Source organism: Mobula hypostoma, chromosome 2, assembly GCF_963921235.1.
Source record: "Mobula hypostoma chromosome 2, sMobHyp1.1, whole genome shotgun sequence".
Classification (NCBI taxonomy): Eukaryota; Metazoa; Chordata; class Chondrichthyes; order Myliobatiformes; family Myliobatidae; genus Mobula; species Mobula hypostoma.
This window is the reverse complement of record NC_086098.1, coordinates 25,283,141-25,296,807: the sequence shown is the minus strand read 5'-3', so window position 1 is coordinate 25,296,807 and position 13,667 is coordinate 25,283,141. Positions and strand designations below refer to the sequence as shown.

Below are 13,667 nucleotides of genomic sequence, written 5' to 3'. Positions count from 1 at the left end.
ATGCATAGGCAAGCAAGGGATTTAAAAACTGGGTGGAAGCATATATAAGGTCAAGGATTAGATATGATCTTTGAAAGGTGAGGGATATAGACAGGGCTAATGTAAACAGTTTTTTCCCCAAGGAGGCTGGGTGAAAGTATAACTTTCATAAGAGGGTGAAAGGTGAAATAAAGGGTGGTGTAGAGCGTGGAAAAGGCTGCCGGAGGAAGTGGTGGATGCATTTAAGAAAAGTTGGAATAAGTACATGGAGGTATGGAGGTCTATGGTCCAGGTGCAAGTCGATGGGACGAGGAAGAGTACTGGAACAGTTTAGCATGGACTACACGGGCTGAAGTCCTGTTTCTGTGCTGCAGGGCTCTATGACGCTATGTGATTTTAGTGGAGTGATAAGGATATTTCTAGCCCAAACTTTGTTGTTCTTATGAGTCCAGAAGTTATTTATGTTTTGGAAAATAGTTAACTCACATCACAGCCCATTGAGCTTGGGTGCAATTAAAACTAAGAGTCGCCAGCAGCAGATGAATGGAGGATGGGTAGAGACAGTTGAAGTTATGGAGGCAGAGCTAGGTAATCTTGGTGACAAAGGATATGGGGTTGCAAATGTCCTAATTAGATTACATAGAAAAGTTACAATCAATAAAACAAACAACAGTTAGTTATCTGCTGATGTTTCCTTTAATACATCTATTTAATCATTCCCCCACTTTGGCCCAGATGGGCTTCAAAATATCCAACAGAATTACTGTTGTTACTCTAATACAAAAAGAGAATTGTGTATGAAAATGTCTTATCTCTGTCGTAAATATTTACTGAATGTCCAAGAGCAACATTTTCAATAATCTTTAAGTCAGGCGTTTCAGCTGCAATTTTTAAAGGACGTACAGTCCACAATCACAACCCTGGCGTCTATTTCACATCTTACAAAACTCTGATCAGGCTGCATCTGGAATATTGCATTTAGTTCTAGAAAGCATGGGGAAGGTTTGGAGCAGGTGCAGAGGGTGGCAGAATGCTACCTGGATTAGAGGGCATATGCTGTAAAGAGAGATTGGAAAACTTGGGTTTTCTTTGGAGTAGCAGAGGCTGTGGAGACCTGATAAAGTTTGAGATTAGGAGCGGCACAGATGAAATAGACAACTGGTATTTTTCCCTAGCATCAAAATGTCTAATACATTTAAATGTATGCATTATATGTATGTATTTCAGAACAGAAGGTGTAAGCTTAAGGGAGATGTGCGGAGCAAATTTGTTTATAGCAACAGTGGTAGGAGCCTGGAATGCACTGTCAGGAGAGGTAGTGGAGGCAAGCACAATCGGGGTATTGTAAGAATAGAAAGGCACATGAATATGCAGAAAATGGAGGGATATTTACCGTGTTGGCATAAAGGATAAGTTTAGTTCGGCATATGACGATGAGTTTAAGTAGCCTGACACAACAAAAATAGAGGGCTATGGGTAACCCTAGTAACTTCTAATGTAGGGAAATGTTTGGCACAAATTTGTGGGCTGAAGGGCCTGTATTGTGCTGTAAGTATTCTATGTTTCTAACATCGTGGCCTGAAGAGTCTGTTTCTTGCTGTATTGTTCTATGTTGTAATATGGAAACTGCTGAAGTTTCACAAAGGACTGGGCAAATCCAGTCGAATAATTACCGTACAATTATCCCCAATGAGTATTTTGGCAATGCTATCAAGATGAATTCACTTTTCAGTAATTTGCCCATGGTGCATATTGGGCTTCAGCAGGATCAGTCAATTACAGATATCAACACATCAGAATTCTGATTTGTGACTGCCCTTAACCTCAAGGGAGCCATCGGCTGAGTTGGGGTTTTGATGAAACAGAAATGAACGGAAAGCCAGAGGAAAACACTTCAATGGTTACAGTCATACTTCACGCCAGTAGCTCCAATTCATATCTTAAGATGTTACCAGATTTTTCTGTAGTCAAAATACATGCACAATTTAGGATGTAAAATATTTTGAAGTTTGCAATCTTTCTGGTTTTCCTTTATATTTATAATTATTTCAAGATAATTATCTGGTCTATTCATTTGAAATTTATTTTGAATTACATGAACTGTACTGAAATATGCCTTTTGATTTTGTGTTTTATATTCTATGTTTTCGCTCAGTTTTTGCACTTCTTTTGTGCGTGGAGGGGAGGGGGGTTTAATGTTTGACACTTTTCTTTGAACAAGTTGGTCTTCTGTTCCTTCTTTGTTTCGTGACTATTTGTGGGGAAGATGAATCTCAGGGTTGCATGGTTGTGTACTGCATACATACTTTGATAATAAATGTACTTTGAACCTTGAATTCTTTGGATAATTTGGAGATTGACCCAAGAATGAAATGATAATTAAAGCCAAAATAAAACTTTTGTTTCAGAAACTCAGTGCGATGAACCTCATTAGCCTATGGGTTCAGTTTGATTTTTTTTTAAAGAACTGTCTCCTGAGATCATCAACTTTCAAATAAAGCTTCAACCTATTTTTTTTAAAAAAGATTCAGTTAAATATAATGTAGCACCTTACAATGCAAAGGGACAAATTTTCAATATCAAACAACAAAGGGATATTCAATATTTTTGTAATGCAGCTTAAACCAGAGCCTGCAGCCTTGTTGGACCTTGGCACAAACACTAAGTGGCCACTTTATTAGGTACAGCTGTGCACCTGCTCATTAATGCAAATATCTAATTCACCAATCAGCTTCAAAAAGCAATGCCTCAAAAAGGCAGCACCCAGCATTAAGGACCCCTATCATCCAGAAAATGTCCTCTTCTCATTACTACCATCAGAGAGTGGGTACAGAAGGCTGAAGCCACACACTCAACATTTTAGAAACAACTTCTTCCCCTCCACTATCAGATTTCTGAAAAGACAATGAAGTAATGAACACTACCACACTATTTCAGCTCTTATAGCACTGCTTATTTCATTATATATATATATTTCTCATTATAGCTCATAGTACATTTTATGTATTAAATAGTACTGCTATCACAAAACAACATTTCATGACATACAACTTTATTAAGCACACTGTTAGTTAATGAAAATATCTAATCAGCCAATCGGGTGGCATCGACTCAATGCATAAAAGCATGCAGACATGTTGGAGAGGTTCAGTTGCTGTTCAGACCAAATATCAGAACAGGGAAGAAATGTGATCTCGGTGACTTTGATCTTGCAATGATAGTTGGTGCAGATGGGGTGGCTTGACTGCTTCAGAAACTGCTCATCTCCTGAGATTTGTTAATAAAATGGCCACTGGGTATAGTCTTACAGCTTTTGGAGGACTACAAAGAGAGGGTCCAAGATAACCTGCTGAAAGAAAATTTTAAAATAAGCTAGCTCTTCACATCATTTTAAATGGCTGGTCATAAATTTCCCCTGGAATAATTATGGAGTTTGTAAATAGCCTCCTGTCCTGTCATGCAACTTCAGGATAAAACTACCAGAAAAATTAAACTTTCACTTTTCCCAAGGCCAGTAGGAACTATCTCACACTGTGCATATAGAGAAAAAATTATTTTATTAAGATATAGGTTTGCCCAGACTTTGAAAGGCTGCTGGCGGGGGGGGGGTGTTTCCTCTCATGGTAAAATTTAAAACTAGGGGCAGAATAAGGTGTTGGTCCATTTAAACTGGAGATGAGGAGGAACTACTTCTTGCAGTGTCCTGAATCTTTGCATTTCTCTATCTCAGAGTTATGGATGCCAAATCATTGAATGTATTCAAGACTGAGACAGATAGTTTATTGGGGGTCAAGGGTTCTGGGGGAACAGACCAGAAATCGGAGCTGAAGCCGAGATGGTCTTCTTGAACGGCAGAGAAAGCTCCACGGGGAGTACGGCCCTCGTTACAATATTCTTGACACCAAAAAAAAACAGGCGCGGTGCTAAATCCATTACGCCTCAAATCCAGAGCCAATTTTCAACGTATCTTCAGGACCTTATCACTACACACTGGAGTTCCTCAGCTCTAACCTCAAGCAATTTGCATTGGTTTCCTGAAGGGGTCTCACGCCGCTTACTTGAGTGGGCTCTGTAAAGGGTTTCAGACCCGTATTTCCCAGTTCCTCTCGGCGTAAAAAATGAGAGTTATCTTTTAGCAAAGCTGAGAGCTTGTATTGATTTTCGTTCAAGTGTTTCTCCTCGAGGTTTAAACTGGACGCAGTTGATCAGGCGCATTTAGGTGGTGTTCATCATGCACAGTCTCAAAATTTACTGCCGTTTGCGTCCATCTCTACCCACGCGTAATTGTACAGTGACAACCGATTTCTTGAGATAGATTGGCATTAAATATCCATCATTTTCCCTGACGCGAGGCTCTCCCGTCCCCCTGCGGTAAGAGTTACTTGGCATATACAGCCAATATCCCTTTTCAGGATAACCTTAGACATACTTAAATAGGCCGATTGTTCTGGGTATTTCATGCGACGCGACCGAGAGCGCAATATCTGGAAGTGAATGCGCAGAGTAAGCAAACGGTTTGTGGATCCAGGTCTCTGTGGACCCATCATATTTCTATTGCCGAGTTCCAACAGAGAGCAGAGGTTGTTTAAAGCACCAGCACTGTTTGCAAACGGTGCGATTCACGTGTATTTATTACTGAGAGCAATGTAAACACAACCAAAACACTTTAAACGTCATGCTTGCTGTCTCAGTTTTGACCCGTCGATATACTGACATTGAAACAGGAGAAAATTGATCGTCACCCCGCCTTGGCTTTATCCCATCGTCCACTCTCCCCTCCTATCAGATTCCTGCTTCTTCAGCCCTTTACCTTTTCCACTTATCACGTCCGAGCTTCTCACCTCACAAACACCCCGTCCCCCACACCCCTCCCTCACCTTCTGGTTCTGGTGTCATCCTCCTTTCTTTCCATAACGTCGCCTGTCTATTCCCCTCCGTAGATACTGACTGACCTGCTTCGTCCCTCCGGCATTTGCTGTGTGCTACTCTGAACTTCCAGCATCTTGTGTTTAAAACTCTGAGCATATATGTACTTTTACGCTGGTTGGTTGAAGTGTGCATTGGCACTAAAATTACCTCACAGGCGAAAATGATATCAATAATGTGGTAACAATGCAAAAGTTTTGGCATCTGACTCAGGATCACCTTTTCTAAGCCAATAGGAACCCCATGTGGCTATCCCTTTGGAAGACGCCAGTGAGAAAAGCAGGGTTCAAATTGAAACACGCATTCTCCGGCCCAGGACATTGCATGGTGCATACACCACGGCAGCGGAACTCACCAAATTTACTTGTGTTACCAATGAATAGACATATTCTCTTTCATACTAGTTCTGCTCAAAATGTATGGGGACTGTTGTGTGCTTTACTCGTTCTTTCAACATTAATTATTAATTTATCTAAACCAAAGCCCACTTTTGAGGGAATGAAACACGTTAATATTGCAGACTTGTTTATCAATATAAATCCTGCACGTCGCCCAGAAGACCACAGAGATTGTCTGACCAGCTTGTGTGTAAAAAAAATCAATGTTGTTATTGTAATAGGAACTGTTGTTGTGTTTGGACCCCACCATCCCAGGGCTCGAGGAGGAACGCTATGAATCACTTTTATCGTCCAAAATGTCAGAGGAGGCAATAACCGGATCAAAATGCAGCACAACGAAGAAATACGACAACGTATTACAACCGTTGTGTTTTGAAAAGGCTGAAAATGGCTTTCCCACGGGGAAAGTGAGTTGGGGGGGGGAGATCCGTTTGGATTTTTACACTCATTAAATAATTATAACATTAAATAATCCGTGCTTGTGCAGGGCGGGTTACTAATAGCATCTGAACAAAGTTATGTGTCAAATAATGTCACTGAAAGTTAGTTGTAAGAAAATAAAAACAAAGCGCGTTAAACGTTTCCTTCTAAACAACCAAACCAGCTGTGAATATGCTATTTATGAAGTCCAGCTCCTTAGAAGTTTTTTCTCTCTCTCTGTGACATGAGAATGTGCCTTTTCATTAATCTGCCTTTCATTCCTGTTTACACATGTTTGTAAAGAACGCATCTGAATTAGACCCCGCACTCGAACCAAAACGAGTTTGTTGTTACTAAAGGTACGGGGATGGAAGGTTCCGGGCTGGTGTGGGTGGCGTGCCACCGTGGGGCTGCTGATTTCTTCGTCACTTCTTTGAAGATGAGGACAGCTTTAAAAGGCGATGCCTCGAACAGGCGGCATCCATCATTAAGGGCCCCATCACCCAGGACGTGTTCTTATTACTACCAAGGAGCAGGTACAGGAGCCAGAAAACACACACTCAAGCGTTTTAGGACCCGCTTCTTCCCCTCCGCTATCAAATTTCCGAACGGGCAATTAATCAACGCATGAACGTTGCCTCGTTATTTTTTGCATTACTTGTTTATTTTTATGTATTTCTTATTGTAGTCTTGTTTTTTGTGTATTGTACAAAGCACAAAGCAAAAAAAAAATCACGACATAATGTCAGTGATATTAAACCTTATTCGGCCAAAGCGCCCAATTTAGATAACCAGAAAATGTTCGATATCTTGCCGAAAGAAAATGGGCATTATCTTAGAATATTTCTCAAACACCCGTCTCTGATATCGACAACACCTAAGTGCTGGGTTTGGCAGGCGCTAACCACACAGCATCCTTTACAGAGGGAAAAAAACTTGGATGGACTCTCTTCAGTTACGACGCGAAGAGCGCCCGCAGGTTTAACGCCACTCACTCAGACGCGGAAGTCCTTAGCCGAGAAAGTTTACTTAGCCACCCTCCACACGGCGCCAATGTAAATATACTGTTTCAAATAGAAAAAGAGATTAAAAGCTTGTATCGAGGGACAAGGTGTTGGCTCACTATTGAGTTAAATGGCAGGTTAGGTAAACCCCCTACTTCACACGACTAGCTCCTCCATGCAGTCTGAACACCATGTTTGACCATCCCAGATATACACACAATGGTCACTTTATTAGGTACACCTACTCTTTAATGCAGATTGCTATCAGTCAATCTTGTGACAGCAACTCAATGCATTAAAGAATGACCAGACATCAGAATGGGGCAGAAATATGATCTAAGTGACCTTGACCGTGAACTGAATGCTGGTGCCATACGGAACAGGGAGAATCTCAGAAACCGCTGATGTCCTGGGACTTTCACGTACAACAGTCTCTACAGAGAATGGTGCGGAAAACAGAGAAACGTCCAGTGAGCAGCAGTTCTGTGGGCGTGAACGCCTTGTTAATGAGGGAGGTTAGAGGAAAATGTCCAGACTGGCACAAGCTGACAGGAAGAACCAGAGCCAGGTTTAATATCACCCGCATTTGTCGTGAAATTTGTTAACCTTGCGGCAGCAGTACAGGGCAATACCTGATAAATATAGAAAAAAATGAATTACAGTAAGTATATGTACGTATATTAAATAGTTGCTAAAATAAGCACTGCAAAAACAGAACTAAATTTTAAAAATAGTGAGGTAGTGTTCGTGGGTTCGCCAGGCTTTACAACAGCGGCGTGCAGAAGACCATTTCTGAACGCACACCTCGAACCTTGAAGTGGACCGGCTACAGCAGCAGAATACCACAAACATACAGTCAGTGGTCACTTTATTCGGTAATGGAGTGGCCTCTGAGCGTAAGATGATGGGTACCAAGTTCCCGTTTTGCTAACGGAACCGCGCCTCAACACGTTGGGTTTCCAGTGTAATTCCCAGCGCTGTGAAGACAATTGAATCTCAGCTGTGATGTTAATGTATCTTCTCGTCGGCACATCCAACTGGGATTGGAGACAATTTCCTCTTATCAAGTACTTCAGCCATTTGGGAATGACTTTTTTTTACTCCCCTAGGCTGTGTGTCATCATTCAAACGCCCGCAGACTCATTGTATTTACATCGACCAAGTACCACCATATAGTCACTAAACACTTAATAGACTGGAGGGTATCCTCGTCCAATTAATCACTGCTGAAACCATTAAATGGCAATGTTTACATCTAAACTTTGGTAAATACCCAGTCCTTTCCGCGAGTTTTGCCGAATTGTTTAAAGATTAAGTGTTTTTAATCCAAGTAACTAGTAAAACTGCAGCGCCCTCCAATCAAAGCACAAGAAGACAGATCTATTACTGCTGAACGACCGCCCGCCAGTGAACTCCCACAAGATTAGATGAGTGAAGTATTGGGAGAGCGGTTTCTAATGAGGGTATCCCTCGCCCTCTTCAATCACAGGTATAACAAAGAGGGAAGGTGCCCGAAGCTACTTGCGGTCAAAATATCTACTGCATTTCAAAAACTTGTTTTGATTTGGTTTCGAAAATTAGTTCAAGTAAAGGAAAAGAAGCGCCTACGAGTTTTTTCTTCTGTGAGATGACCTACGCAGATAAAGGACGGGTTTTAAAACTAGCGTGCGTGGGTGTGTGTGTGTATTTTCTGAACTTTAAATCATAAAATAAAACGATTGTTTTATTCCGCTCCGCGAAAATTAGATACAATGTGGTCGAACCTCGAAGGAATTAATCTACCCAGAATAAGAATTTGAGGATTTCACCCATTTTCTGACTTTCTATTATTTTAACGCATTTATTTCTCAATTTGTTAAGTGATGGTGCGCCTTTCACTTGATCCCGCTAGTTTGACAAGAAAATGATCCTGAATAATGACTATTACCTATACAAAGGTTAAAATTACTTGCAAATACCGTTATTACAAATAAATCTCTATTAGATGTGTGAGAAAATAAAGTTTTCCTCACCGGAATCGCAATAGTCTGAGAGCTGTGATTATACAGTATTGACTAATTAGATACAGTAGATTAAAATGAACGCCTCTTACAAGCTTTAAAGGGATTTCGGGTTTCCATATGAACGGATCGTTTTTTTTCCAGGGAGTGGCTAATAACGTGGTAATTGTACATGCTCCAGACATAGGGCTCTCCTCTCGGCAGTCGCGGAAGCACGTTTAGAAATAACATTTTAGAACACAAGATGTCGCAGTAGGTGTTGGTTTCATAGGATCCTATGTTTGAAAACGCGCTAAGGATAGGCCTTCAAGCAGTGTTTGCTGGCGAAGCCAGCCCGCGGGAACGTTTCGGGGCAACAGGCGCTCTCGCTCATTCTGAGGGAATTCCTCCCGAGACTCGCCGCTGCTTGGCTAAGCCCGTGGGCGATGATTGTGAAACAGGACCCCTGCGACTTGGTCCCATACTCCATTTGTACACTTTGTAACACTGATGCAACAATAGTAAAGGGATGAGATATAGTTTCGCTTGTGTAACGATTTAACAGGAAGCCGCCGCGAATGGCAGAAAATATTCCTCCAGATCAGTGTTCATAACTAAGCCTTATTTTGGAGGATATATGGCATAGAAATACGAATGGCGTTGCCAAAGTTACGGCAGCTGAAGTGTAGCTGGGATTTTTGGCCCATATGTCACATTCAGTAAGCGTATAGTCTCATCGCTCACTGGTTCTTTGTGGATGGACTGATTGAGTCCAATGTCATCTCTTTGCTTCATTCACTGCTGTTCTCTTGGTCAGTGAACTTCTCTCCCTCCGATCGCTCCCCGGGCGCTGCCCACTAAAATCAAGGTCATTTCATGATGCCACCCATCCAGTGCCCTCTGAAATCAAGAATCAAACGCTCACCGTCTCCCACTTTGAGTAACCAATGGTGAAGTTATATTTTAACCTGCTTTCCTCCTGCTACCTATACTTACATACGCTAGTGCTGGCCTGAGTATTCCACACTCTGTGGTCTAGCTCTTCGCCTCTCTTGGCTATGCTTTCGCCCCGTTGTTCTCAGAAACAACACGGTTGCCAGTGTTACCCTTTAACATAAGGGTATTAGGTGATCTTAAACACAGAGGCTTATCTCAGCCCGATGGAGACGTCCCAGAACATTACCCGGCGGAACTAGTTTGCTGCTAATTGCATGCTGGACTGTTTCTTTCGTGGAACTAGGTACGTTCGAGTAAGTTACGTGATTCCGAGATACTCAAATCAAAGATACGTAAAGAAAATGAAAACATCTCCATAGGATAACGTGCACACACCAAATGGGCTGCCTTTAAAAAAAACAAAATGTGTTCCGGGGGAGGGTGAACGCGATTAGACGCATACTTTAAAGCCTGCTCGTTGTACAATGGTGTTTCTCGTGTCATAGTCGCAACACGAGAAAGGCGCTCAGTTTATGTGTCGAAGCGGGCCATGTGATCGTAAATGATCGCACAAAGATGGGAAGCTCAAACAGTGAGGAAGATTTTAATCAATCACTGATTTCATTATTAAGGATCTTTTTCTTCCTAGCGTTAGTAAAATCTGTAACAACAATCATTCCTCGGTTGGCCATGCGTGGAGACGTGCTAAAATCCTCGATCTCTATAGCCATTTTATTTAAGAAGAATTAATATTGCATGTTTTGTATGCCTTGCTAAACATGTAAAATCTTTTCTTTTGAATCTTCCTCAATGCGACGAATTGTGTCCAGTCAAATCTTTTGGCATATTAACATTGATATTAATTTCTATCTAAAAGAAAACTGACATCGCGACTAAAAATCTTAATTTTATGGAAACGTGTTGGAGACACGTTCTATTTCAGTTTCTACCCTGCACTAAGGGGTAGAAGTCCAGCTGCGAGGAGTGTCTGTCACTAAGTTTCAGATTACATGTCGTTGACCACAGAAATACTCTGCAGTCAAACTGAAACACATTAGCTTCGCGATCTCATGGCGATAAGCGAAGTGTCAAGTACAAAAAACTCTCTCAGCCGCAGACCTCCATCTGATGAAGGAGTACACGCTTATTGGTCCGAATTTGGCGAACTGATTACCCGTACCTTTGATCTGCAAGTTTTTAAAAAAACTATTATCGGACGAGAAAGGATGCTTTTAGCATTTGGATGGTGGCAATGTGTATTTTCCTATGGACTGGGAACATCTCCCCTTCTCAGGTACTCAAGGTCTCGATTTAGGGCAGTTCACACCCCATCGAACCTTCCGGAGAAGAACACAGGGATCCGCAATACGCAGCTAATTTTATTTAATTAAACATTATTAACAATATAACAGCCCATCGTCCCCTTGATTCTATGTATCTCTGCCATTTTTCCCGCAAATCTGCTGATTAGATATGGGTATTAAGATAGCGAATTGTTGGTTTCACATCTACCCAGACTCATTAGTTCGCTGCATTGAAACTGATCTGTAATTGACAAGGAACACACATCAAAGTTGCTTGAATTTCCAGCATCTGCAGAATTCCTGTTGTTTGTAATTGACAAGGACCTCGTTGTGATAGGAATCCTGCCGTTTGGAGGGAAAGGTGAAATTCTAAAAACTTAGTACAGAAAGTTTTAATTATTAAAACCCTTTCTGCACTAACTTTTTTTTCGTTTCAACGTAATGGAAGATCGGAGAGCGGCAAACGGGCACAAATTGCACGCAAGATTTTTTGAAAAGGGTATCTTTTAAATATTACACGCTGCTTAGAGATTATTATATCCATTGTATTGAAGTATCCACTGACAGAAAAGTTAATTGAAGTTCCTCAAAGTGTTTTAATACGACAACATTTGAAAGAGAATCAGAATACAGAACGGGGGGGGGGAGAAATAAAGAAAATAAACGTATCAGGAAACAAACAGGTGTAGCAGTAATAAAAAAAATCAAACTTACTTCGTCTGTGGCGCCTTCCTCTGGAGGCGTTTTGGCTGCCAATGCAGTTTAATAAAATTAGAACCACAGAAATCAGTTGAAATTGCATAGTAACCTGCGGGTGATGGCTCCTGAAAGCAACTACTGCAGTAAGTCGGGAGCACACTAGCAGGGAACAAATCCAGGATATCTTCGGCCGCACAGACAGGCACTACTTATTGATGCAGATGCGAGCGAAAAAAAAGTCGAATCTATAATGCTACAACTTGTAGACAGATCTGATGGAGGGCCCCGGAATCACTGGCCCGAGTTGTATGTAACATCTTGCAGCCAAGTGTTTTGGAACCCTCTTCATAGATCTCGGAGAGCCGGGGTCTCACCTCTTTAAAAAGAAACGCCTTGGACAGCCCCAGACCAGGTCCCGTCAACATCTGCTCTGCCGACACCCCTTAAAAACTGTCACATTTAACACCTTCACAGCTATCCAGTTTTCAGCAGTCTGAACAAATGCCAATTTTTTTTTCAAAACTTGGGTAAGTCTTTCTGGAATAATGTTCTAGATATCTGATTGCAGTTCATCCAGATCCTTAAATCAGAGAAAAAAAATATTAGATCAGCAGTCTAACTCAAAGAACAGAACCATTTTTTAACTAAACAGGCCTTTCAGTTTTTTATCAGATTTGGTTTTGTGCCATTTCCCCTTAACACTTTTAAAGAAAAAGGCAATGGAAAATGTCTTCAGACTTTCCCCACGCTGGATAAGCCAATCCAAGCCCTTTCCAGTAAGACGGGAATTGCGAAGTCCTCCTTGTGCCAGAGGCTCTCGATAATGCTTCACGGTGCCGCTCTAAACTTCTCCGGATCCACACCAGTCATTGCGTCTAATCGCTGGACATCTGTGGGTTATTTACAGAGTCGCTGCCGCTTTCGTTCAGTGAGAGTGAGTGTGAAGCGTGTATGCAGTTGAGCACTGAGATTTCTCTCAGAACAGCGCTGCCGTCCTTCGCACTCTTGAGGGCGATATGACTGAGGGGAACAGGAGCCGGCGGATCATATGACGTGAACTAGCGCAGTGAACCTCCACTAGCCAGGATAAGGCTCTGTCTACTATATTTGTCTTTTTTTTCAGTAAATATCGACTGGCCTCGCCCCTTCTGCTGATTAAATTCTGCGCTGATTTCATTAACTCTCCTAATACCGCACGCATTCATACTTGGAAATCTGTTAATAGGAATCCTGCCTTATGGTGGTCGTTTCGTGCATTTAAGAAAGTATTAGGTAGTATTTCATGAGCGTCACACAACTAACAGAACATTCCACCTTCAGTAGGACACCATTCACTAGCTCTCTCTCTAATTGATGGGGACCATTAGTAAAGTGGACTCATCAGCCTTAGATTGAGAAGGGAGGGGAACCTTGCCCTATGCAAAGGAATCTGTAGTAAAGTAGCAAGAATGAATTAATGAAGAAATACTATCAATTCAGTCGGTATTGAGGTTGTGCATTCGATGCACATTATCCCACCAGCATTAAAGGTGCGCTTTAGGGGAAATATTTTCGTTGCGTGCTTTTTTTTTCAAAATTTGAATATTGACCTGTTAAAGGGGCACCTGGTAGAACTTTTTGATGCATCGGGATTCGTGAAACAGGAAATTGTTGGCAGTAATAGCAAAACAATACCAAACAGCTGAACAAATACTGTCCAGCAGTCCGCAATCACTTCAATTGCCTGTTAATCATGTAGTGAATGAACGGTTTATACGGCTTGCAGAACGCTTATGAAGCCTGTGTAGTTATTGTCGCCTTGGAGTCCTGTGTGCTGAGTTTTAGTAGTGTTATCAATATAGGCTTTGATGCCCTTTGCCTCCCGAGTACAAGGAAGACGTTTTTACTCTTCGTTTTGAGAAATGGAAATAACAATGCCACAATCAACCTATTACGACTTCGTTGGGACCTGACAATTTTACATGGTATAGAAATATTGCGAAAACAGCAGCGCACACAAAATTGCTGGAGTAACTCACTAAG

At 41.6% G+C, this 13,667-nt stretch overlaps 1 protein-coding gene across 1 annotated transcript in view; it reads right to left on the bottom strand.

Moving 5' to 3' along the window:
• rspo3 (R-spondin 3) overlaps positions 1-12,675 on the bottom strand; it is a 103,165-nt gene extending 90,490 nt beyond the window's left edge. The window contains exon 1 of the mRNA XM_063070599.1: positions 11,661-12,675. Coding sequence (XP_062926669.1) covers positions 11,661-11,748 — 88 coding nt within the window. The 5' untranslated portion in view covers positions 11,749-12,675. The remainder of the gene's footprint in view (positions 1-11,660) is intronic.
• Between the last annotated feature and the right edge of the window lie 992 nt (positions 12,676-13,667).